General features: G+C 39.4%; 2 protein-coding genes across 4 annotated transcripts in view; one reads left to right on the top strand and one right to left on the bottom strand.

Moving 5' to 3' along the window:
* Positions 1-25,722, top strand: part of LOC308093091 (nuclear receptor coactivator 2-like) — a 208,974-nt gene that overhangs the window by 130,635 nt on the left and 52,617 nt on the right. The window lies entirely within an intron of this gene.
* stard3nl (STARD3 N-terminal like) lies at positions 3,160-25,431 on the bottom strand. Of its 3 annotated transcripts, XR_013933855.1 has the most exons (10): positions 25,293-25,431; positions 12,693-13,132; positions 10,073-10,150; positions 9,059-9,136; positions 8,910-8,963; positions 7,805-7,922; positions 6,506-6,610; positions 5,578-5,633; positions 4,440-4,736; positions 4,202-4,223 (listed from the first exon to the last, which is right to left on the bottom strand). XR_013933855.1 is itself a non-coding variant. In XM_080439360.1 (9 exons), exons 2-8 carry the CDS (start codon positions 12,888-12,890, stop codon positions 5,581-5,583), a joined length of 684 nt encoding a protein of 227 aa, XP_080295486.1. In that variant the 5' UTR covers positions 12,891-13,132; positions 25,293-25,431; the 3' UTR covers positions 3,160-4,736; positions 5,578-5,580. The 3 variants fall into 3 exon arrangements, 2 of the variants coding, with proteins under 2 accessions (XP_080295486.1, XP_080295487.1); XM_080439360.1 differs by having other exon boundaries at positions 3,160-4,736; XM_080439361.1 differs by having other exon boundaries at positions 3,160-4,736; positions 12,693-13,129; positions 25,293-25,403.

The following is a 25,722-nucleotide window of genomic DNA, read 5'->3' as shown; positions in this document are numbered from 1 at the left end:
CGGTTCCTCAAAAGGTGAATTATCTTGAAGATTAGTTCAGCCAGTTCACCCTGGCTAAGTTTAGCCTTATCCGATTCCTCAAAAGAGAATTGAAGCAAGCCTAGCTTAGTTACCATGGCAATTTAGCTGTGAAGTTAGCCTGGTCAGGAGCAGGCTAACAGCCAAGCTTACTTAATCTAGTGCCTTGTTCTTCAAGTTTTTCCACAGTTAATTCAAAACATGTGTTTGTATATGGACTCATTTTAATGACCCTGCATTCAAATAAAATGAAATAAATACAATAAGATATAATCAAATTAATTACTGAAATAGTGTGTGACCATGAATCATAATCATAATTGTTTCACAATGACTCATGTGATATGTAATTGTCACTCTGTTATAGTTAACACTATAGTTCATCCTGTTGTTAGATGTTTGATAATATATTACATTTTTTTTTAAATATTATAAAAAATGTCTGACACATACATACACACACATATACCCGTAACTAATCATTTATATATATATATATATATATATATATATATATATATATATATATATATATATATATATATATATATATATATATATATATATATATATATATATATATATATATATATTATTAGTTATGGGTTTAAAGGAGCCTCTTTGTAAGTCAATGAGGAGCATATTTTAAATTATCAATTTCTAGTCAATGGAGAAATTATTTTTTATTTCTTGTCCACCTTTGGAGTTACATCATGATGGCAAGGTAACTACACAACCCAAACCTCTACCAAAGTGGTCTTGCAAATGTGGGGTTATTTATTGCGTGTCTCGTCCCGTCCCGTCCCCCCCGCTCATCCCGTCACGGCCCCCTGTCGCGGTCAACCCCCCCCCGTCCCGTCCCGTCCCCCCGTCCCGTCCCGTCCCGTCCCGTCCCGTTCCCGTTCGTCCCGTTGCCCGTCTGTCTCAAACACACACACACACACACACACACACACACACACACACACACACACACACACACACACTGTGTGTGCTTGCAATACTTTGCCATGCTTTCTCCCTGGATCTATTTATTGCGGTCGCGTTTCCTTTCTTGCTTAAATACATTTTACTTCCTTGTATGATTTCATGAGCTGCTGCAGTGCTGCTATTCAGCCACAGAGAAGAACGCTGCTCTGGTTTTGGACTCCGTGATTGGTCAAGTTCAAGGAATCTGTGCTCGAGTTCATGGTCTTTTATAGAAATACGTCGCCGGCGAATCGCCGCCCATTCAGTCTGGCTTCATTATCCTGGCTGGACACAGCCTGGCTTGACATAGCCTAGCTCGACAAAGTTGCTCCTTTTCAGCCTGGCTTGGCGTCTGAGGAACGGAATAAACGAGGCTTTTCGGACCCGACTTTGTCAAGCCTGGATTTGGCTTAAGGCCAGGCTTTTTTAATTCACCTTTTGAGGAACAGGCCCCAGGGGCCTGTTCCTCAAAAGGTGAATTAAAGCTAGGCTATGTGAAAAAAGCTAGGCTATGTCAAGCCAGGCTGTGTCCAGCCGGCGACGTATTTCTATAAAAGACCATGAACTCGAGCACAGATTCCTTGAACTTGACCAATCACTTGACCAATCACTCCAAAGGTGGACAAGAAATAAAAAAGAATTTCTCCATTGACTAGAAATTGATAATTTAAAATATGCTCCTCATTGACTTACAAAGAGGCTCCTTTAAACCCATAACTAATAATATATATATATATATATATATATATATATATATATATATATATATATATATATATATATATATATATATATATATATATATATATATATAAATGATTAGTTACGGGTATATGTGTGTGTATGTATGTGTCAGACATTTTTTATAATATTTAAAAAAAAAAGTAATATATTATCAAACATCTAACAACAAGATGAACTATAGTGTTAACTATAACAGAGTGACAATTACATATCACATGAGTCATTGTGAAACAATTATGATTATGATTCATGGTCACACACTATTTCAGTAATTAATTTGATTATATCTTATTGTATTTATTTCATTTTATTTGAATGCAGGGTCATTAAAATGAGTCCATATACAAACACATGTTTTGAATTAACTGTGGAAAAACTTGAAGAACAAGGCACTAGATTAAGTAAGCTTGGCTGTTAGCCTGCTCCTGACCAGGCTAACTTCACAGCTAAATTGCCATGGTAACTAAGCTAGGCTTGCTTCAATTCTCTTTTGAGGAATCGGATAAGGCTAAACTTAGCCAGGGTGAACTGGCTGAACTAATCTTCAAGATAATTCACCTTTTGAGGAACCGACTCAGCTCTAATCCTGGCTAAATTAAGCCAGGATAGGTGGAAAAGCCAGGCTTTAGCTCTAATTCACCTTTTGAGGAACAGGCCCCTGGTTGGCCTGTTGAACAGGCGTATTATATTATAGACCGATCCATGACAGGTTGAAACTGAGTATTTAGAAGCAGAGGTGTGGACTAGCCATGGTTCACATGACGCTTGTTTCAGGGCTGAGGTGTGGACCTGAGACTTGGACTTGAGACTCGACTTGGACTATTGCAGAAAGACTAGGAAGGAAGATAACAGGCAGAAAAAAAACGTAGTAACGAGAAACACTCGCACATAGTGCTGTATAAGACCCTTCCGTGACACATGTGTTTTTATTTATTTGCGCGTGAGTGTGTGTGTGTGTTATGAGCTTGCACTGTGGTTGTGTTTGGACAGGAGCAACAAATTGGCTGACAAACAGGGTCGGGACTGAGGATTCGTGAGCCATCAGTCTCCATCAGTCCCCGTCGGTCCTTGCCAGTCAGTCCCCGTCAGTTGCCATGAAAAGAAGGCTGGTGCACACCTCACTCCACTCCACTGGGGCTTAAAATGTCTCGTATATTAATACCTTAAGACAAGCATATGTATTTGGGTCAGCCATGTATAACATGTATTTCTGGGGCCAGATTTGTAAGATACAGTGGTGCCTCGACTGTTGAACTCTTACACACAAAAGTGCAGTGTCTGCTGTTCGCCTCAGGGAGGCAGTATAACTCCTCCAAATCCAGTGAACAAAAAAAACAGCCCATTGCAAACATTCATATTTCAGTTTTAATATATTTTCCGTTTTAAAGACAAGATTATCATAAAAACACAAATTCATTGGGTTTGCAAGGCATGCATTACAGTACTTTATACAGAATTGATTTGTCCCCCCCCCCCAGCGTTCTCATTTGAACGTCACAGTAAAATTCTCAGCGTCCATTTAAACTCAGATGTGACTGTGCCCCTCCCTTCTCAAGCAGCATTTTTAAAGCAGTTATTAATACAGTGTACAGGGTTATGAAACATGTTCCTTTATAAAAGTACACACTTTTTCAAAGCTCAGTTGCTCATTTCTTTTTACACTTTTTTTTGTCAGAAGGCTAATGTACAATACTACGCAACCTGACCAAGCGACTTGCAGTACTACGGTTAATTTTAACATTTCTAATTTCTAATATTTTTCTCCATATTTTCTATACCTTTAAAGGCTTGACCGATGTCAACTTGTTTTCTTTTGCCCAGACCTGTGTGGAAGCCAACAGTTCATCTTGATACAATGAGAGATTCGAGTGGCCTTTTGAAACCTCACGTGCAAAACCTACTGCCTTCTTTGTTGACTCAGAAACAGTCTCCCTTGTCAGAGTTCACAGGTCCACCCGAACCGAAAGCACAAGACACTATACGAGTCCATGTTTAATTCTGGTCTACTGTGGTTCAAAGGACCCACAAATTGATGTCATTTGGCTGGAACAATTTTGTGCCAGGGACCCCAATAAGAGTAGATGCGTCAACATTTTCCCAAAAAACGATTACCGATTTTTTTATCGTTATGTGTGATACCCGAACCCGAGTGGATCCGAAGTTGAAGTTCCTTCAATCACAAGTAGCTACTGGATATCAGAGGGAAAAAAAGTAAACATCGATGTCTTTTAACTCAATAGTAGCATTTGAATAAACAACGGAAGTATTTATAAAAACAATTCGCATATTAATACCTAAAGACATGCATGGAAGGATATGAATTTGGGTCAACCATGTACAGTATAACATGTACAATTGTATGATTTCTGGGGCCAAATACTGATAATTGATGCTAATTGCTCATCTAGTAACGGTGCAATTCGGTGTCTTTGAAAACACTAGCAATAATAAAAAAAAATTAAAAAAATATTGAATCAAAAAAAAAAAGACATCTGGTGTATTAACTCTCTCAGTGCCAAGCCCCGAGTTATCCCGAGTTTTAGGGTTATACCCTCAGTGCCAGAACGAGAAATCCCGTTTAAAAAAAACCATCCACTCTTTGTTTAACCTATAACTGAAAAAGCACTTCCTAAGCACTTTTCTTTTATTTTGAAAAAAAAAAGAAAAAGTTGGCACAGTTCGCAATATTTTTTTTATTTCATTGGCACTGAAAGAGTTAATAGTAAACTTGAAATCTGAATAAAATAAGTCATTTTGTTGAAATTCATTTTCTCGCCATCCGATCCCAGCGGCGAATACCAGCCGACTATATGGTCCATGGTTCCGAGGCCGATGTCAATGGCCATCAACAGGCTGTAAACCCAGGTGTGCATGGATGGATGTGAACGCAGAGGGGACATATGGGAGATGGCGTCCATAAGGCAAAATAAACCTTCTTACGCATATCTCACTGGCTGGGGCACAGGAGTTGACTTTGGCTGCTGTCGCTCAAAGTCGCCGGTCCTCTAAGGAAATACAAAAACATTAACATGTTGCTGAATAAGTGTTAAATAGCTCTATATTCTAACGGTAATCATTGCTATAGAGTGTTTGCTCAGTAACAGGGGGCTCTCCGTCTCTTCAGCTTTTTAGTAAACAGAAAATACATTATTCAGGTCAAGATACCAATTTAATCAAATGAGGACAGAGAAAGGACACAGGATGAACAAGTGAAATTGGAAGTGATGAAACAAAAACAATTAGCAGACAAAATTGGAACTAGAACACTAGAACATTTGAAGCTGATAAATGCGTTTTGGATTAAACTGATTCCATTTTCTGGTGGTTAGCCACCATTTTCCAGGGTCCCATGAGGCCTGCCGCCTAACACAAATTATGGGTATCATTTATTTGCTTAGGTTCGGCTCTTCAGGTTGTATTCACACAATATTATCGATTGACATTGAGACAGGGAGACCCCTGTTACTGAACAAATACTCTATATAGCAATGATTACTATCAGAATATAAAGCTTTTTTATAAAAAAAAATCTTTCATTTTAAACAAAAAATACCAACCACATGAACCCTAGTAGCGACCCTATTCTGGGGCTGAACACTTGCCAAAATAGGCAATTCTTTTTTATATTTATTTTTGGATGACCCTTCTAATCTGATGCTTTGGTTTTTCTAACCTGTGTGACACAGTTTAGAATAAGATTGTCTTAAAATAAAATAGTATTATGAAGTCAAAATGGCATACTGTACTATTTCATGAACTATGCATCTCATAATCCCATACTATTATGAATTATAAATATCATAATGTACCATTATGAACTGTAAATATCATTACCAGAGAACATACCTGTTAAATGAGCGCTTTTTCTGGATCGTATTTATCATCAAGCTCCTCATCAGAATCTGAAAATGAAACATGAGTCATGAGAAGACACATCCAGCCAGTCTAACCAGTCTAATAGGGCTGGCTCGGGGAGATTTAGGGTTTAAACACCCCTCCCGACTATCCAGAGGGGTGTTAACCATTCAAGCTTTATGTGGAGTGATTATCTGGCGAGATTATGCTGTTTTCTTTGCTCACAGACGAACACTAACTAAGTACTACTATACTGGAGTACTTGTAATTAGATGTTATATGCACACATAAAAGAGGAATTCTCCCCACAAGTTTGAGACCCATTTTCTACCCGTCATCGGTCACCTGGATTAGACCCAGTGGTGGAAAAAGTACTCAAATGTTTTACTTAAGTAAAAGTATCAATACTGCAATGTAGAAATACTCTGTTACAAGTAAAAGTCCGGAATTCAAAATTGACTTCAGTAAAAGTACAAAAGTATTGGTATCAAAATGTAATTAAAGTACCAAAAGTAAAAGTACCAAAATGTTTGAAAATAGCATATCTACGAGCTCACAACGCGTCGCGATGTGACGCGCTGTGACACGCTGTGAGCTTGTAGATCGGCTATTTTCAAATAGCCTATGTATAAAATAGAGCTAAAGTGGTTAATGTATGTTTTATAATGTAATAATTTATATCTTAAGTACAGTACTTGAGTAAATGTACCTAGTTACTTTACACCACTGATTAGACCTACAATGTCCTCCTTAGCTTGCTCATTCCCTCTTTCTGTCTGTTAAACTTTTCCACATGTCGAAAAATTAAGTAAAAGCAAAGTACAGTGGCGAGTACTACCGAGTAGACTACCTGACATTGTTTTAAAATAGAAAAAGAAAAGGACACTCAATTGTGATATTAGGGTTTTATTGCAGTGACCTGCTGCAGACTCTGGAGGGGAGTAGAACTGTCCGTCTGACATGGGACCTGCCCCTGGTAGCATCAGAGGAGCCCTCTCTGTGGCGTCCAGGATGGACAGATACCCTGCAAGATACAATTACATCCTCATTAGGGCTAAAATACTTACCCTAACTAATCAATTTGAATGATTATTTAACCCATTAAGACCGGGAACGCATCTGTGTCATTTTAAGATTTCTTTGGCTATTTAAAAAATAGCAGATATACAAGCTCATTGTGCGGCACAGAGTGCCGCGCTATGAGCTTGTAGATGTGCTATTTTAGAACAATCGTGCAATTTCGTGCAAATCTTTGAATATATGTATTTTTAACTCATATCTTTGCTTCTGGGGGTCCCTGGAACAAAACATATTAAAAAATATATATAGTCAAAGATTTTGCGATTTTGCAAAAATAACAGATCTACAAGCTCATAGCGCGGCACTTGGTGCCGCGCTATGAGCTTGTATATCTGCTATTTTTGGAAGAGCCAAAGAAATCTTAAAATGACACACAGATGTATCCCCGGTCTTAATGGGTTAAAATATATACAGCAGAATAAATGGGGAATGAAAAAAATAGTTAGAAATAAGTGAAAATAGCAAACGCACTGCTATGAGAGTAGTAGGATTAGGTTTTCCATAAGTCTAACAATGGTTTTCATGGGTTAAAACCAGTGTTGATTTCGTCGACTAAAACTATGACGAAAAATGTTCGTCGACTACCTTTTTTCACTGACGAAAACTAAACAAAAACTAAATAAAAACTGAGCTACGATGACTAAGACTAAATGTAGTGACAATTTCATCAACAAATAAAAACTAGACTAAAATGTTAGTGAGGGACTAGTGGAGAAGAGATCCAGTAGAACTAAAAGACGAGTCATTTTATGTTTGGTTGCGCTCGGGTGTTGCGGTCTGAAAATAGCAGATCTACAAGCTCACAACGCGTCACACTGCGACGCGTTGTGAGCTTGTAGATCGGCTATTTTCAGCACGCAACCAGGTGTAAAATCAGCCGTTACGACGGCAACGCCGAAATACATTTTAGTCAATTAAATCAACTGTAGATTTAGTCGACTATTTTAGTCAACTTAAACTAGACTAAAAACATTTCAGGAAACTAAAATATGACAAAAACTAAATGGAATTTTATTTCAATAGACTATGACTAAAACTAAATAAAGATTTGCTGCCAAAATCAACACTGGTTAAAACCCACAGCACCTGAACTGTGACCTATACTGTATACTGTGACATTATGAAACACATGACTCACTGTTCTCGTCCTCGGCCTCCTGAGGCAGCACCTTGAAGTCCAGCAGCCATGTTTCTAGCCAGGCCAGGACGAAGGAGACGATGGGGAGCAGGTACCCAAATGCACCCTGGGAAAGGAGCTGGGACAGGGCACAATGAAGGACAAGATTGATATCGTCGCTGTCGGGCAGAAACCTCATATCTCCATGATTTAACTTTTTTTTTTCTTCTCCATTCCATTAAATAATATCCTACTTTGTCATGCTACAGCGTCACACAAAAATAGACCATTTGTGCGGCGCGTTTTGAGCTTGTAGATCTGCTATTTTTGCTTTTGAATCCTGAAAAGTAACAGAATTTGACGTTTGCAACACGAGAGCAAGTACCGGTATTTGGCCGCAGACCCCCATTTGAAAAGATGTTGTACCAGGAGTTGTCAAGATTTGTCAAAACCTTTCAAAAACCGCCGATCTACAAGCACACAACGCGATAAGACGTTACACGTTGTGAGCTTGTGGGGTTTGGGGTCAGGTTCTAAACGTGATTCTCAAACATTTTTATGACAAGGACTCCCGAATTGATATGTATTTGGCCGCGGACCCATTTTGAAACGATTTGGTGCCACGGACGCCCTTAAGAGAAGAACCCTAAGCTTTTCGAATAGCTGAAAAATAACATAGGGCTATTAAGTGTTTAAACTGTTCCTCCTTTTGCTGGGGACCCCCGCCTAGACCCTGGGGGTCCCTGGACCCTGAGAACCACTGATCTATTGGGTCCGGGTTGGGTCCCCCATTCTATTACGGGTCCAGGGTCTTTTTCTATTCTATTTGTAATACCCGAGTGGATCCGAGAAGACCCATGATTAGTGCTGATCAAGAGATTTGTGTGTACAAAGTGCTGTGTAACTTCAGTGATGATTAGGCTGACCTAGGATCAGATTATACAAGCACGGGTTAGCCACATTTTATTTAAATATTTAAAGGAATGGGTCCTTTAAAAAAAAACTAATCACAGTTAAATCTGTGACAAAAGGTTTTCTTACGAATTTGATTTATATCAATTTAAATATGTATAAAATTGCTTAAAAACACTGAATTCAACCTTTGTACAAATAAAATCACACCCACCTTTGACACAATGACCTTTACGATCAGGAAGCCACTGCTCACTGCAGTAGTGATCTGTTAACACAACACACACAATGTCAACACACAAAAAAGAGACATCCACAAATGATTCTAAAATGCGATAGTGTTGAAAGTAACAGCAAACATACTGCTATGGGCCACCAGTGGCGTAGTTTACACACTCCATAAGCCAGGATGAGAGACGCAAACCTGAACACTGCCAGGAGCTGAGAAGAGAGGAGAGGAGAGGAGAGGAGAGGAGAGGAGAGAAACGTTACAAAATCAGCATATCTGACACATATTGTTGCTGTCGGGCAGAAACCTCTTATCTTCATATTCTGACTTTTTGTGTTTTTTCGTAAATTAACGCCCTCCTTGATCACACTACACTGTAGTGTGATCAAGCAGGGCGTTAATTTACGAAAAAACTGTGTGTGACTACAGCGTCACACAGAAGCATCAAAAGTAGCAGACCCACAAGCTTGTAGATCTGCTACTTTTGAATTAGAATCCTGAAAACAGGCATGCAAACAGCCCCGAGGTGAAAAAGGTGACAACATGTTGTTTTCTTTCGGGTCATGTGTCACACAATTGCCCTATTTGGGTTCAAAAAGGTGACTGTAGCTGAAAAGTGACACTTTTGCATGTCTGTGAAAAGTAACAGTTTTGGACATGTGAGGCTTCCACCCGACAGCGACGATATGATATACAGTACTATATTTATGAAGAATATGACATAAATATGAAACACATGTGACATTTGCTGTCTGGCAGAAACCAGCTAACTCCATTTTGACACTTTTGTGTGTCTGTGTGTTGGTAAAAAAAATATTGAACCAATGAAAAGTATTAAAAAGCGCTTCTGACAAAACCAGCTAACTCCATTGGATCCTCAAACCTTCTGCTAAACCAGCTAACTCCACTCAAGGGGGGTGGAGTTAGCTGGTTTTGCTGACTCCAGGCTCCACCCCCTTTTGACCTCCAACCTCATTGTGAGCTTGGAGGTCCATTCAGCTGTTCTTATCAAGGATGAACAAAACCTCCTAACTCCACTTTTTGTTTTGTTTTTTCATTTCCTAAAAAATTAACATTTTGGAGTTTACCAGTAGCTGGTTTCTGCCGGACAGCAGAGATATGTGACATCAATAAGAGAGGTAACTTACAAATATATCAAAGAAGGATTTATGGTAGTCATATTCTAGCACCTCCTTGTTGAGCTGGCTCTCAATGCCTCCATTCACCTGCATGAAGACAACACCTTCAATCACACTCATCCTCATTGAAGCGCCAATACAGGGTTTTAGAACAGTGGTTGTTGTCGAACATTTTCATTTCACAGAATTTCACTCTCATGACTCTTGAGAGTGTATAAATCGTCCATTTCTGCCTATCTATATGAATGTATGTCATTTCAAATTAAATTCATGAGATTATTGTGCTAGTTTAACCACTTGCAACCGTGTCTCCCTATTTTGGGCATGTCAAAATTTTTCAAGGTTTTTCAAAAGTTATCACATTTTTACCAACAGTTTTCAGAATTTCTCAAAAAGTTTCAAAGGTTTCAAAAGATGGCGAAAATAGCAGATCTACAGGCATTGAATTTGGATGTCCCCAGATGTTTCAGTTGGAGTGTTGGCAGTTTGGTAGGAATTTAATCCATTTGACCTGGAAAGCATCGGTGTCATTCTAAGATTTCTTTGGCTTTTCAAAAATGACAGATACAAGCTCGTAGATCTGATAAGAAATCGTGAAAATGTGTGCAAATCTTTGAATCTTTGAATATATAAATAAAGCAAACATTTGTAACTCAAATCTTTGCTTCTGGGGGGGTGGGGTAAAATATTTTACAAATGTTCACTTGAAAGAATATATATTCAAAGATTCGCACATTTTCACGATTTTTCTAAAATATAATATTCAAAAGATATTATGACTCCCTCTAAGGTGAGCAAAATGGTCTTAAATAAAACTGTAAAGGTCTTTACACCACGGGAGTGTGACGATTCAAATAAACCATCAGAAAATGCACCGGCGAGTATTTCATCATTCATACAGGTTGAGGACTTTATTTACAGTGAAAAGTCAACCCTGTTGCGAATAAAAAGGATATTGCTTTATCGCTGTGTAATATTCACGTTCTGTGTGGCTGTACTCATGACACAAACAGTTCTGGGATATATATTTGGGGTAAATTAATGGCACGAAGACACCACTCCCCGATGTGTTAACCCATTAAGACCCATAAAGCATCTGTCATTTTAGATTTTTAGACTTTAACCATTATCTTATACTTTGGCTATTAAAAAAATAGCAGATATCCAAGCTCATAGCACGGCACTGCAGTCTTTTGAAAAATCCTGACATTTTTTGCAAATCTTTGAATATATATTTTTTAAAGCGAACATTTGTGACTCAAATCTTTGCTTCTAGGGGTTCTACAAATGTCTTCACTAACAGTTTTTTGAAAAAAACGTACGTTGCTATAATCAGTTGCTCTCAAACCTTTTCATGACAAGGGCCACCAAAATGATATGTATTTGGCAGCAGACCCCCCATCTCAAAGTATGTTGTTCCAGGGAACCCCCAGAAGCAAAGATTTGAGTAAAAAACGTTCGCTTTAAAATATATATATATTTTTTCAAAGATTTGCAAAAATATTCATGATTTTTCAAATATAGCAGATCTACAAGCTAATAGCGCGGCACTCTGTGCTATGAGCTTGTATATCTGCTATTTTTGAATGGCCAAAGTATAAAATAATGGTTGAAGTGGTTACACAGATGCGTTCCCGGTCTTAATGGGTTAAGGACCTTCTAAAACAGTGGTTCTCAAAGTGGGGTAGAGGGACCCTCCGTTAGGATGAACTTTTATGTCCAAGGCACACACCTGTATTATTCATATCCATGCAAAACAGCTAACTAACGTTATCGCTCTTTGCAGTCTTAGAAATGTACTAATGCCAAATAAAATATAACCCCCTTAAAAAGGAGCAGTTCACCCAAAAAACAATCTGGGAACCCAAAGCCAAATGAGAATGAAAAACAGCGCCCTCTGCTGTTTGTACTATCTCATCTTGGCTCTCGGACAATGGCAACGTAGCACCCGGGGTTTTGGTCTGCCTTCAGCTTTCACTTCCGGTGGTGCCACTATGTTTTCATTCCCACTAACAATATTTCTACACGGAACACTAACACCACTTCTCCCAGAGAACATGGATCGTTTTGGTTATAAGCCCACTTGTTTCTATGATGAAAGAGTAAGTTAAAATGTGAATATCTTTCCGTGGTTTTGTCTGCTCCGCGGACGCTATTGTTAAATTAGTTTGGGTTTGTTTCGAGGGGGAAAGATCGACGGACACGTGAATCCCGCCCACTACATTTGATTGGGTAAAGCGCGGCCTGCTTCCTGATCTGAAGGCACGCCCACTTGTAGCCCAGTGCGTACATGTTATGACGAGCCTTCACGACAGAGTCCAACGCAGAGCAGAATCTGTTCTTGAGAGATTACCCAAAAAATGACCTATTTTCTATCAATTGCACATCCCACGATGCCTTGAATTCATGGAGACGTTTCTGTATTTGTCGCATTCCTAAGCCAATAATTTGATGACCAGCGACTCGAAGAGTCATATTCGGAGTCCGGTAGGAGACTCAAAGATGCCCACCTGTAGGTGCCGTAGTACCGTTACCCTCAGTAGAAGACACGCCCACTTAGTGGACTCAATGAGTCTCCTACTGAGTCTCCTATTGACTGATGACCCGTAAATTTTTCCCCGTGTCTTACATTGAGCTCTATGATCCAGAGCAGGGTGATGAAGAGCAGGTCAAAGGTCACAAACAGACAGAAGGTGCGTCGGACGTCAGAGATGCATTTCTTCTCTCCCTCGTACGACTCCAGCCGGGCCGACACGGGTGTGGTCACAGACCCCGCCTCTCTGCCCGTGAGCCGCGAACTAGCACTGCTACTGCACCGGCTGTCCATCGCTGACCACGCCCACTCCCTCTGCACACACACACAGGGCCGGTTGGCTCCGCCTACTGCTTAATATTCAGGAGGGGTTCTGTGGGTGGAGCTTTGTCCCGCAATGTCAATGGGGTGGAGTCATCGGTTACTGGCCGGCATTGGAACCCCGCCTACCGTACTGTTTCCCTCAGGAGAAGACACGCCCACTTAGTGGATATGACCACGCCCCCCGGAGGAGGTTGAGGTTGACATCACTGCTGCTGAAAAAAGGAAAACAGAAAAAGGAGAAATTATTTTTGAATCAGTATTTTTCTTTGTCTGTAGTAGAGATGTGTTGGCAACAAGTTTGTTTAGAAGTCCCTTTCTTTTATGCCAGTGATTCTCAAAGTGGGGTCTGGGGACCCCTAGGGACATCAGTTTAACCGCTTTAACCCTTATATACATCAGCTATTTTAAAATAGCAGATCTACAAGCTCAACATTTTAACAACACAAATCTTGTATGCGCCATATTTTCAGATGGGGGTCTGCGGTCGAATACATACAAGGTCCTTGACATGAGTTTTCATGAATTTGTTTGTTTGAGTAAATTTGACTTATTATATTGCCATTATTATATCGATAACTTTTCGATACTGTTTGGTTGCTACTATATATGTCTATGAATTGAATACCAAGGACCCCAATGGAAAAAATCCGCAAGGATTTTTTTGGACGGACCTTTTAGACAAAGTATTATAAATGTAATTGTTTTGCCAAATTAAATATTCAATCAATCAATCAAAGATTAATTGAAGTATCTCAAAGTGTGTTTTTGATTCCAAATTGTGATTCCTGAATTCTTATGCTGTAAGCAATGTTTCACAATTATCATTTATAAACGATACTGCCATAAACCAGATCTGAATCTGGAAGTTCCCAGAAGCATACATGTATTTTACACTTGGCTACAAGTCAAACTCTTCAAATACATAGCTCCTGCTACATGTACAGTTAATTTAATCACATTTCAGCCCCATCAAAGATTGCAAAGAGAGTTCTGAATACACTGAATTGTCATAAAATACCTGAATACTTAAGTTACAGAACTGAACTCTATTCCCATCAGCTGCAGTTCCACAGACAACTGGGTCGGTATTTAGAGAGCTACTGTATGTCAGGATCAAACTTCCTGTGTGCGGTCATCTGTTTTATATGTTTTATATGGCCCTATCAAACATTCCAGCAGCAGGAAACTGGCACATTGCAACAGTAACGGACTAAACATTAACTCAGCACAGACCTACTGTAGGCTCCTAAACTCTATGGGGAAACGCTTCAGGACCGTTACAGTAGGTCTGTCACAATTATTACATAATCCTCTAGTCGCAATTGTTTGAGATAAATCACAATTATGTTTTGCATAATCGACATAATCGTTTCCATGTTGAAAAATGTTCAAACATTTAAAACATTTTTTTAAAACAGTGGAACTAGCAGATCTACAAGCTCACAACGAGAAAGCTTGTACATCATCTATTTCCCCGTTTTTCTTTCTTTTCTTTCTTTGTACACCAAAGAGGTTTGGTGTACAAGGAAAAAAGAGCAGAAGACCATGTACCGAAGCCAAAGGTAAAGTTTACATATTTAAGTATTGAGGGTTTATGAATTAAACCCTCAATTAAATGTCTGAAAATAGTTACACATTTAAAATTAATCCAACATGTAGTGGGGACTGGGGGTGACGTCCCTGCTTTATCTCTCTCTCAGCTAAGGGGTCCATGGCCTGAAACGCGTTGAAGACCCCTGTTCTACGGAAAAACACAATGTCACGATTTTGACGGCACTAATGACAGTGATTCTCAACCTTTTTCATTTCAAGGACCCCCAGTTTGTTATGCATTAAGGCCAAGAGTTCCCAAACCTTTCAGGCCACGACCCCCCAAAATAATCCTATTTTAACTGGGGACCCCCCACCCTGACAAGCACTTGGGAGTTGTAGGCATTTACATTTAGTTTGACTCGGTTCCACAGATAAATGTTGTGAAAATAGCCAAACTACAAGCTCACAACGCCTCGCACTGCGAGGCGTTGTGAGCTTGCAGTTCGGCTGTTTTCTCACAACATTTGCCTCTTTCTTACGTAATATTTGACAATTTGGCCAATTTGGTATTAAAAGAGTCTTAAAAGTGCTTCAATTGTGACTTTAGAAATGTGCAGTATATCCAGTTTGTTGATTGTTGAGTGAGAAAACGATGTTGCACGTTAAGCTAATCATCTGAGGATCCCGCCAAAATAAATTGGGGGACCCCCCTGGGGGTGCCGACCCCCACTTTGGGAACCATTGCATAGACCCCTTAACAGACGACGTCACACTGATAAAAACCAGTATGCGCGCGCAGGCCGGCACCAAATGAAACCCATTCCGTCAGGTCTCGCTAGGACGCGCCTCACTAGCCAACACACAAGAGGAGGTTGAATGTACTGAAACCAGCGCACCCCGAAACAACATGTTGGGAATTGATTGCATGAAACAATCACCTGTGCGTCCAGTCTTAATGTTGGTAAACAAATAATTGGTCTATTAGGCCACTAATGCCAAATAAAATATATTAAAAAAATTCACCTACAGTATAATGACATGCATAGAACAGGGACGCCAGGTTGAACATTTAGGGTATAGAATGTGTCTCTGTAAATGTAAATGAGTGCACCCAAAGTACAGATACAGTCAATTAAAAGATAATCCATCACGTTTTGTATAGTTTGTACATATTGCAATGATGTCAGAAAATGGCAACGGCACCACAGTGAGCTACAGGCACATTCTGTGTCCTCAGTTGAGTGATATTCTTCAGCACTTTGGTGTGAAAGTGCATACTTGTGTGCCTTTGTAGATCCAGGCCTATTGTGACCCCACCAGACCATGTGAGCTCCACAGTGAACCGTGGTCTTGTGATTTAGATAGTCAACACTTCACTGCTCACTTCGGCTCAGTGCTTTGAGACTTGTTGAGTTGCCATAACCCAGTATAACCGGGAAAGCATCTGTGTAATTTCAGATTTTAACCACTTATGTTATACTTTGGCTATTCAAAAATAGCAGATATATGAGCTTGTAGATCCGTTTTTTTTTTTTAAGGTAACGTGAACATTAATGTAAATCTTTGAATATATTTTTAAAGCAAACATTTCAACTCAAATCTTTGCTTCTGGGGGTCCCTGGAACAACATATTTTGAGATGGGGGTTCGTGGCCAAATACATATACTTTTGGGGGTCCTTGACATGAAAAAGTTTTGAGCACCACTGATATAGCAGCATACGTTTTTCAGAGAACTGTTAGGATTCAGAAGACATTTGTAGAATCGGCCTCAGGTCTTAATGGGTTAATGATGCTGGCTGAAGCTAGGGCTGAGTAATTAACCAAAAATATATCGAAACCGACATTTAGAACCTCTGAGCCGACTTAATTAACGGTCTGGTGACAGATTGTTTGATGTGCGCTGGAACTCCTTCTTAATCTTGCTCAGGTTAATCAAATAATCGAGCAACAGGTTTTTTTTCCCCTTATCAACGAATCGACACAATCTAATCTAATAGATTTCTTTATAGTCAACTAAATCGATTAGTCAGATTAACCACTCAAGCCCTATATTATACCTTGTTTTATATATACAGTATATAATGGTGGCGTGCAAAAATAGCAAGTTCTAAATAATCATATTGATTTGAAGCAGCAACATTAGGTACGCGTGCCGACTTTGGCACAGGAGAAGGTGATCAGTGGCATAAGTGTGAGAGAAGATTTTTTCTTTTAAAATAACATTTTTTTAAATGTAGTCAATTAAATTAAGACCCTCAAATCTGTATGAAAATTACATCCTTTTTTACATCCAATTCTACAATCATTCAAACTCTGACTGGGTCTGGGAGATACTGTAAATAGGTGGGGTTATTGTTCCGAGTCTAAAGATCATTACATCCTGATAAAAACATGGACGATCAAAATCAGTTTGAAATCTTTTATTTTGACGTGGTGTCATAGTTAAACGTGTAGTGTTGATACGGCACACTGACTATCAAGAAAATACAAACATGGCACTTCATGTCAAAAAGGTTGCCGACCCCTGGTTGATCGCCCAGCCCTAGGTGAAGTTGAAACAGAATTTCCCCCGCAGAACTAACACAGGCCTTTAATGCAGAGATGTATCACTTATTTAGTGAATCAATCTGTATGGTAGAATATGTTAATACAATATAACTCGTACATCTGCTGTGGTTGGAGGTGGCCTGACTACTCTTCTATTGAGAAATGTAGTCCCTGGTGTCGGGTAGGAAACCTACAGGTTACCACCTGCATGAAGCTCAAAACGCAATATATCCCCACTGCCCAAACATCTTATAATAATAATCATATTAATAATCATATACATAATGAATCATCATATATTGTATTAATAATCATAATAAAATAATAATAATTCTAAAAACCAACATGAAAAATAAATTGTGATACGATCGTGGATTGTGAAAAGAATCATGATGATATACTTGCCATATTGCCCATCTCTATATAAAAACGGTCAAAGGCAGGCCAGGCCATTTCGGAGAATACAACATCCTAATGGGAGCTTAGAATGGAACGTATAACTAATGCATAAGCCAGTGTTGTTTATGTCACAAGAAATGTATCAAGTTGGATATCGTCTCTGTCGAGTGGAAACCTTGTCGAAAACCGTAAAAAAAAATAGAGCTTGAGGATTTGCAACTTTTTATGCTTTTGTGTGATGCTGTAGTATAATCAAGTAAGAAAAAACACAAAGTTAAAATATGGAGATAAGAGGTTTCTGCCCGACAGCAACGATACAGTATGTCCTTTACTGTAACTCCCACATATACATGTTTTATGTTTTTTCACCTATGTAAAATAAATGGTAAATTGGTAGGCTAATGGTGCATTTCTACAGTGCCTTTCTCCAGAGCGCTTTACAATGTGTGTTACATTCACACACTGACGGCTGAGGAAACCATACAAGGCACCAACCTGCTCATCGAGAGCCGTTAGGAATGCAGTGTCTTGCTCAAGGACACTTTGACATGCAGCCGGGAGTAGCCGGGCCAGGGGTCGAACCGGGAACTTTCTGGTTTCGAGACGGCCGCTCTACCTCCTCAGCAGGTTCTGCCCCAACAATGCAGAAAAACATGCACATTCTCCTGTGTTAAAAGTGTTGCTTTACCTCCAGGCTGGATTATTGAAATGCCCCATTATCAGGCTGCGACATGTTTCTACACCAGCACTTGGTTCCCAAGCTGTGGGCCGAGATATTCCCGTTACATATGCCGGTTACAGATATTCCATATAAAAACGATGTTTTTACATTTACAGATACTCGGATGACAACTAGGGACACCAGGTTGAAAGGCTGAACTGTCTGAATCTGAACACTTTAACACAGGGTTGGTTTAGCTGGGGGGGGGGGGGGGGTCCATACCTCTGCTTTTGATATCCTAACCTCATTCATTTTTATGGGCGGTGGGATTTGTTTTATCTCTGCTTCTAGTCAGACAGAATTAAATACATGCATTTCCTTTTGGGACATGTAGACTGTCTGATACAGTATGTTTGATATTTATATGTTTGATAATATCACAATTTAACAACCGAAATTCAAATGTACAGTGATGTTGCTAGGTTTTCAATGTAATGGGTCCCGGGACCCACAGGTGGTCATTCAAATGGGTCCCAGAAACATTTTATGGGTCCCCAATTACACGTCTCCCCCCCCCCTTCTATCGTTTTCTTTGATCTCCAATCTCCATATCTTCTATGTGTGTGTGACTGTGTACATTATATCCTAATGCAGTGGATCTCAATCTTTTTAGGCAGCGACCCCCCAAAATAATCATATTTGAACTGGGGACCCCCCACCCTGAGAAGCGCTTGGAATTAGGAGTTGAGGCATTTAATTTAGTTTAACTCAGTTCCACAGATACATAGTCAAAATAGCAGATCTACAAGGTCGTTTTTTTTATTTTTTATCTACAAGCTCACAACGCCTTGCTTGTAGATCGCCTCTTTCTTATATTATTTCACAATTTTGACCGTATTTATAGTATAGTTTGTTGATTAGTTTGGATGCAGTAATAGTCTTTTTTCTTTTCTTTCTTGAGGTATTAAAAATATCTTAAAAGTCCTTAAATTGTGACTTCACTGTCATCTGGGGACCCCCCCCCCCCCCCCAAATCATGTGGGGAGCCCCCTGGGGGTCCTGACCCACAGGTTGAGAACCACTGTCCTAATGTACATTCTATTTTGCTACTTGTTGTAGTCACAAACTCAGAATACAGGGTACAAACTACAATATAAAGTTCATAATAATAATATGAAAAAGATAATGTACACTTCATAGGAGCAGAGATAGATAGGAACTAAAGAACAACAACACTTTGTGGAAGAGAATGTAAACGGAGCAGAGATATTTGTTTAAGAAAAGTAGATGTTTGCGGCAGTATTTATTGCTCTGGTGTTTTCTTCTTAAAAAGTGGGATTCCCTTCAAATGATTTATGCTTGTGTCGCACCGAAAATAACGATCTGAAAACGACGTGTCGCGCGTCGGTGTTTCGGCTCGCGGGTCGGTTTGGTGCGCGGCTCGCGGCTCACTTTGCTGCTCGCGGTTTGGTGTGCGCTCGCGGGTCGCTTTGGTGCGCGGCTCGCGGCTCACTTTGCTGCGCGGATCGCGGCTCGGTTTGGTGCACGGCTCGCGGTTCGGTTTGGTGCGCGGCTTGCGGCTCGCTTTGGGCGCGGCTCGCGGCTCGGTGTGGTGCACGGCTGCGTGGCTCGGTTTGGAGCACGGCTGCGTGGCTAGCGGCTCGCTTTGGTTGTATGCGTCCCGTGGACGCTGTGATGGTTGGTTTAATGCGTCCTTTATTAAAAATGTGCGTCAGAGACGCAGGACGCAGGGCTAGCAGCATCTCTGAATGTATGTTAACCGACCACCACATAAAACCTGCACTATGTAACTGTTCTACCCCGGATTTGAACCCGGTTTTCCTGCGTGCTGACATGTTTTACCATTGAGCTAATAGAGCCTGCCTGCTTGCTCAGGGGATAAATTGAATCTTGACCATCAGGTCAAAATGTGTGTCAGATTCTGTGTCTAGGTGAGACATGACCTTTGACACGATCTAAATGTCTCAATAGAAGAGCAGGGAGACAACATACAACCACCCCAATTGTATACGTTACTTTTAACATACTGTACCATACAGATTGGACAACATTACTCTTTATTCATAAAAAAAAAGAGTTACATAGTGCCACTTTAACGCTGGCATCTATTTTGGGCAAACTATCATATTGTGTCCCACAAAATTGCAAAAATAGCCAATCTAGGGACGCCTGCTGGCCTAGCAGTCCAGGCGCATACCACATGCTGATAATCCAGCTTGACAGCGTGTCACGGGTTCGACTCCTGATACCGGCGGCCTTTGCTGTGTGTCAACTCCCCGTCTCTCTCTCCATTTCCTGTCAGCCTACTTTTCTATCAATAAAGGCCCCACCCAAAAAAAAAGGGCCGATCTACAAGCTCGTACAAAAGGTGTATATGGGACTTGTCACCCGCGTGTTCCGTCGACAAACAGAACACTACTTTCACATCCCGTCAGCTTCCTCTTGTAGCTCAAACTCCAAACCACAGCCTCAAAGCAACACTCTCATAACGTTGCTGTGTCGGACAGAAACCTCTTATCTTCATTGACTCCATATTGTAACTTTTTGTGTTTTTTCATAAATTAATGCCCTACTTGATCACACTACAGCGTCACACAAAAGCATCAAAAGTAGCAGATCCAGAAGCTTGAAACACAGCGCGAAGCGACACGTTTTGAGCTTGTAGATCTGCTACTTTTGATGATTTTGAATTTGAATCCTGAAAAGTTCGTTTTGGACATATGAGGTTTACACCCAACAGAGACGATAAATGACCCGACTGGAGTTCACACAGTCAACACGCTTCAGCCTAAACGAGACAAGCTTGTTTCTAAACAAAACGAGCTATTCGTCAAATCACACGCTTGCTTATAAAATCTATACCAGTTGGTTCTCAAATGTTTATTAAATTTTTTAACTCTGAGAGGGTAAATAGATTCTATTTGTACACTCTCAAGAGTTACAGACCATTAAAGCTCCAATTGCAGCTCCCTCAAGGAATCCTGGAGGGTCCCTGGACCCCAATTTGAGAACCATTTATATACACGTATACTAACTATACTCTAACTGTATGCGTAAAAAAAACTATACAGCAGCCCACGTATGAGAAAAAAGTTCTGTGCAAAATAGTTTGGAAGTACAAAATTAAAACATAATGTGACATCTCTCAAGGATAGCAGGCAGGGATGCAAATTATCGATTAATTCATTAATTGATAGTTGATAACCTTATTAATCGATTAATTAATAAGTGGCGTTTTTTAGGACCAAAAGGAAAATTCTTGTCCGAAACCGAAAATGGGTGCAGAAACATAATTGCCTTGATGTATATAACATTAACGAGCGTCAACGAGCATCAGCTGGACACAGACACACGCACCTCCTCTCTGGAGTGCTCTATGGAGTGCTCTATGGAGTGATTGGAGTCTGTCTCATTTCTCTCCAAAAGCCCTTGAATATGATGGAATGTGATTAAGGATTACTGTGATTGTGGTAAGCTCACATTTTATATCACACACACCATAGCTGTAACTTTCACTAGCCCTAAAAAAAAAAAGTAAAAAAAATCTAAAAGGATTATTTGTTCTTTTCTTTCAATCAATTGGAAATCGATACATTTAATCGAGTAAATTCTTAACGGCAATTAATCGATTATAATTGTTAACATCCCTAATAGCAAGTCATTTAGGTGACAATATTATTTACAGTATGTATGAATCCACCGTACTGTTTTAGAGTAATTTAATAATACATACAATTTACACTTTTATGAGTACTCAAAGTCGCTTAAATCTACTAATGACGTTGAGGCCCTCCAAGAAGATAGCACTTCACTAATATAACATAAGTACTATTAATAAAGATGATGTAGAGGTCTTTTAAATACAGCATCTCACAAATCAAAATCTGGCTATTTCCAGTCAGTGTCTCCAATTTAACTTCCCCCTGAATGACACATGAGACTGAATGTACTTATAGACTCTCACTGTACTTCCCTACACCACGCCACATACCACACAGTCACATGTACTTAGTTCTGGAATGATATTATTTAATCCATATGTGTATAGCATTGTATTTATACAGTAGTCTACTGTTCACAGTATGTCTCTCACTAGGCTTTACACAATTATTACATAATCTCCTGATTGGAATTATTTGAGCTAATCAAAATTATTTATGCATGATTGAACATTATTTATTTGGGTTATTATTGGTTCTGGTCAGTCATTTCTATATCAGTAATATGCGTTGAAAGTTTAATCTATTGTCATATGCAGTGGTGTAAAATAACTAAGTACATTTACTCAAGTACTGTACTTAAGTACACCTTTGAAGTATTATTACTTTACTGGAGTACTTCCAATTTTCTACATCTCGGATCCAACTTTTACTCCACTACATTTATTTGAAAACTTAAGTTACAAGTTACTTTGCAGATTTTGATTATTATCACAAAACATACATTACCCACTTCAGCCCTATACATTACATATGATTTATTTATATTTTTGTACAGGAATCGTTAAAGGGCACCGTTAAGGAATCGAACCGTTAAAGGGGGAATCGTTAAGGAACCGGAATCATTAAAAATCCCAAAGTAAAGGATTCTGACCCTACTCTGTACGCCGTCAACCTGCAACTGATGTTCCAGGTTCGAAGAGAATGTTTTAGATATGGTTTTGCCTCTTGTTAAGATTGATCTCCTATTAACATCAATTAGTCAAATATTGTAAGATTATTGGTTCAGGAATGAAACAAAAACTAAAAAAATCGAAATGAATTCAAGGCTCCATGGGGTGAGTAATTGATAGGGAAAAGGTCGTGTTTTGGGTGAAGTACTCCTTTAAAGTGATTGTGGCTTTTAGAACAACACTGCAGACAAACAAACACTGTCCACACGGTTTCCTTGCCTCTGTGATGACCCTCGTTCCACACCATGGCTTAATGACCTTTGTTTGTCTATTGTCTTATCTTATTTTATGCAGGAACTGCATAAAAGTAGTTCCTGTATTCCAAAACGCTCTATAATGTTAAGCAAACAGAGCAGCTAGAAGCAGTCAGGGCTGTTCGTCTCCTTGAGGAAATAAGCAGTGTTGCCATGTCCACTTATTTTAAGTGACTTTGAGCTTGTTTTTCCTGTAAAGTCGCTTTTAAATATTTGGTAGCAGTTTTCCGGCCTTGTTTCTAAAGTGTATTTGGGCTTGCTTCCTATTCCTAATGTTGTTTAAACCAGTGGTTCTCAAACATTTTCATGTCAAGGACCCCCAAATTAATATTTGTCCGTGGACCCCATCTGAAAATATTTAGTGCCAGAGACCTCCACCATACAAGATTTGTGTATTCCAAATATTTCATTTTTTTCCTGAGGTTTTCTCTACCGATCTACAAGCTCACAATGAGTCACATCGTTGACACATTGTGAGCTTGAGTATTGGCTATTTTCAAATAGCCTATGTATATCGAAATCAGTGGCAACTGATTTCGATGCTATATTAAGTCATTTTGCGTGTGTGTGTGTGTGAGAGAGAGAGATCATGTGACCTAGGGCTTGTTTTCATAGACCTAGGTAGCTACTTGTTTCTCTCGCAAAATCTGGCAACACTGGCAATAAATCAACAGTTACTGTTCAGCTCACGTGACAGGGAGGCGTGGATTGTTTTATGTACTCATCAAAATCACACTACTGTATGTATAACACATGTACAGTAGCTGGACAGGACACTGTGTCACTGGTGCAGATCATGTCAACACCCACTCACTAACCTCATTTCACACTTTAGCTTGTAGATCTGTTATTTGTGAATAAACTATATATAAATAAGGCTTTAGTCAATTTCTTAGTGCAATAACATATGAGACAAGTAAAAATTAGTTTTAGTCTTAGCCTTAAATAGATAGACTTTGCACTTTTTGGTACCACTGTTTTTGAATTCATGCTTTGTTTACCCTGTGTTGTGTAATGTAATGTACTCTATTGTCTGCTTGTTGTTATGTTGTTTGTGGGAACTGCGGATGTAAATTATCATCTTTGCTAAATCCGGTGTATTTACATTACATTGATTGTATTGTTTATTAATATGCTGTGTCCCGTCTAAATAGACAAATAAATGAATACTTTTCATTTGCAAAGGTATGGGTCACTCACTACTGCAGAGAATGAAGGGCTTCCATGAATAGCCTAAAATGTTATTAAAAATAAAATTGCAATACATCACCAACCATGCATACACAATATTAAAATATATTGAATCGTGACCCATGTATCATATCACCAGATGCTTGGCAATACACAGCCTTACTAATAACTGCATGGCTTCCCTTTGCAGTCAGTAGTTTAAGCCAAGGCCAGTCTGGAGCAGTGGCACTGCATATTTGGGCCGCAAGACTGATGTCATACACAGTGTATGATGTCATATCTCCATATTTGGGCAAAATGACACACACACACACACACACACACACACACACACACACACACACACACACACACACACACACACACACACACACACACACACACACACACACACACACAGAGATACATACAGTATGAGGGACATACATTCTGTTCTTCGATGCAAAGCCATAAAAAATATGTTGTAAACTATTTGACAAATTAAAAGGATGAAAGAATATAAAACCATCAGGCTTATCCACCCTCTACAGCCTCAGCATCTAAATACAGTACCTGTCAATAAATGCATCCTTAAGCCAGTGAAGGTTATGTTTTGAAGTGATTATTAATAGAAATAAATAAACATCAAATACTGCATCCTGGCACACCAAGGTGGTACAGTATCATGTGCCATCACATCCAGTGCCAATATGACGTCATATCAATGCAACACTGACAGTTATCACATCACTTCATCGATTGAGGAAGAGATTGCCTTTAAAATCTGATCTACAAGCTTATCAAATACATAACCGATCAGTGTGATGGATTATTGCACAGTCAAAATCCTCAGTGTCAGAATTTGTAACGAAATGGACCCAACTGGGCTCTCTCGGTTCCATTTGGGTCCATTTGTACATTCTCAGAGTTAAATTAGCAATAATGCAATGGTTCAACAAACAATAATGCGTGACAAAGAGTGGAAGAATTCAAAATCAGTTTCATTTCAGACAATGTTTACCAGCAGAAACACAAAACATGTTCAAACCAGCAGCTGTTGTTTTTTTAAGCAGACAAAAAAAATAAAAACAGAAGACAATGAACGTTTCCTTACCTTCAGAAAGACAATGACACAGGCGTCGTTTTTTTTATGTTTCTTGTATAAAAACACGGAAGATCTGATGGGTTTCAATGCACCACACACACAAACACACACACACACACAAGCACAGTAGACAAGTCATCTGTTTTTTGCGTCGGACAGGATGTTGGTTAGAAAAATAGGCGCATGGAATTATGGGGACTGTAGTTTTATTTACGTTTCAGACAGTGGCCCATTAGACTCATAGAGTTAACTGGACTGGGGACGATTTGCCATTGCAGTTTGCATATCCGGTTTGGGGCAGATACGGAAACAGTTTATGTGCGTGTATGTATGTGTGGGTTGAAATTACCGGATACGATTAGGCGGGATCTAGGCCGGATATGAGAATTGTATATCAAATGGAAACCAGGCACACATGGTTTATTATTATTATTATTAT

This window comes from Gymnoscopelus braueri, assembly GCF_963280865.1.
Source record: "Gymnoscopelus braueri genome assembly, chromosome: 10".
Classification (NCBI taxonomy): Eukaryota; Metazoa; Chordata; class Actinopteri; order Myctophiformes; family Myctophidae; genus Gymnoscopelus; species Gymnoscopelus braueri.
Note: the sequence above shows the minus strand (reverse complement) of the source record. Positions and strands in the feature narration are given on the sequence as shown.

Bases quoted from the DNA above. Each gene is read 5' to 3' on its own strand.
- stard3nl (XM_080439360.1), bottom strand. From the start codon at position 12,890: ATGGACAGCCGGTGCAGTAGCAGTGCTAGTTCGCGGCTCACGGGCAGA. The intron at 6,611-7,804 runs GTGAGTCATGTG...TGTATCTTGCAG, and splicing joins GGAGGCCGAGGACGAGAACA to GGTATCTGTCCATCCTGGAC. The intron at 5,634-6,505 runs GTCACTGCAATA...TTTCATTTTCAG, and splicing joins CCCTCCAGAGTCTGCAGCAG to ATTCTGATGAGGAGCTTGAT.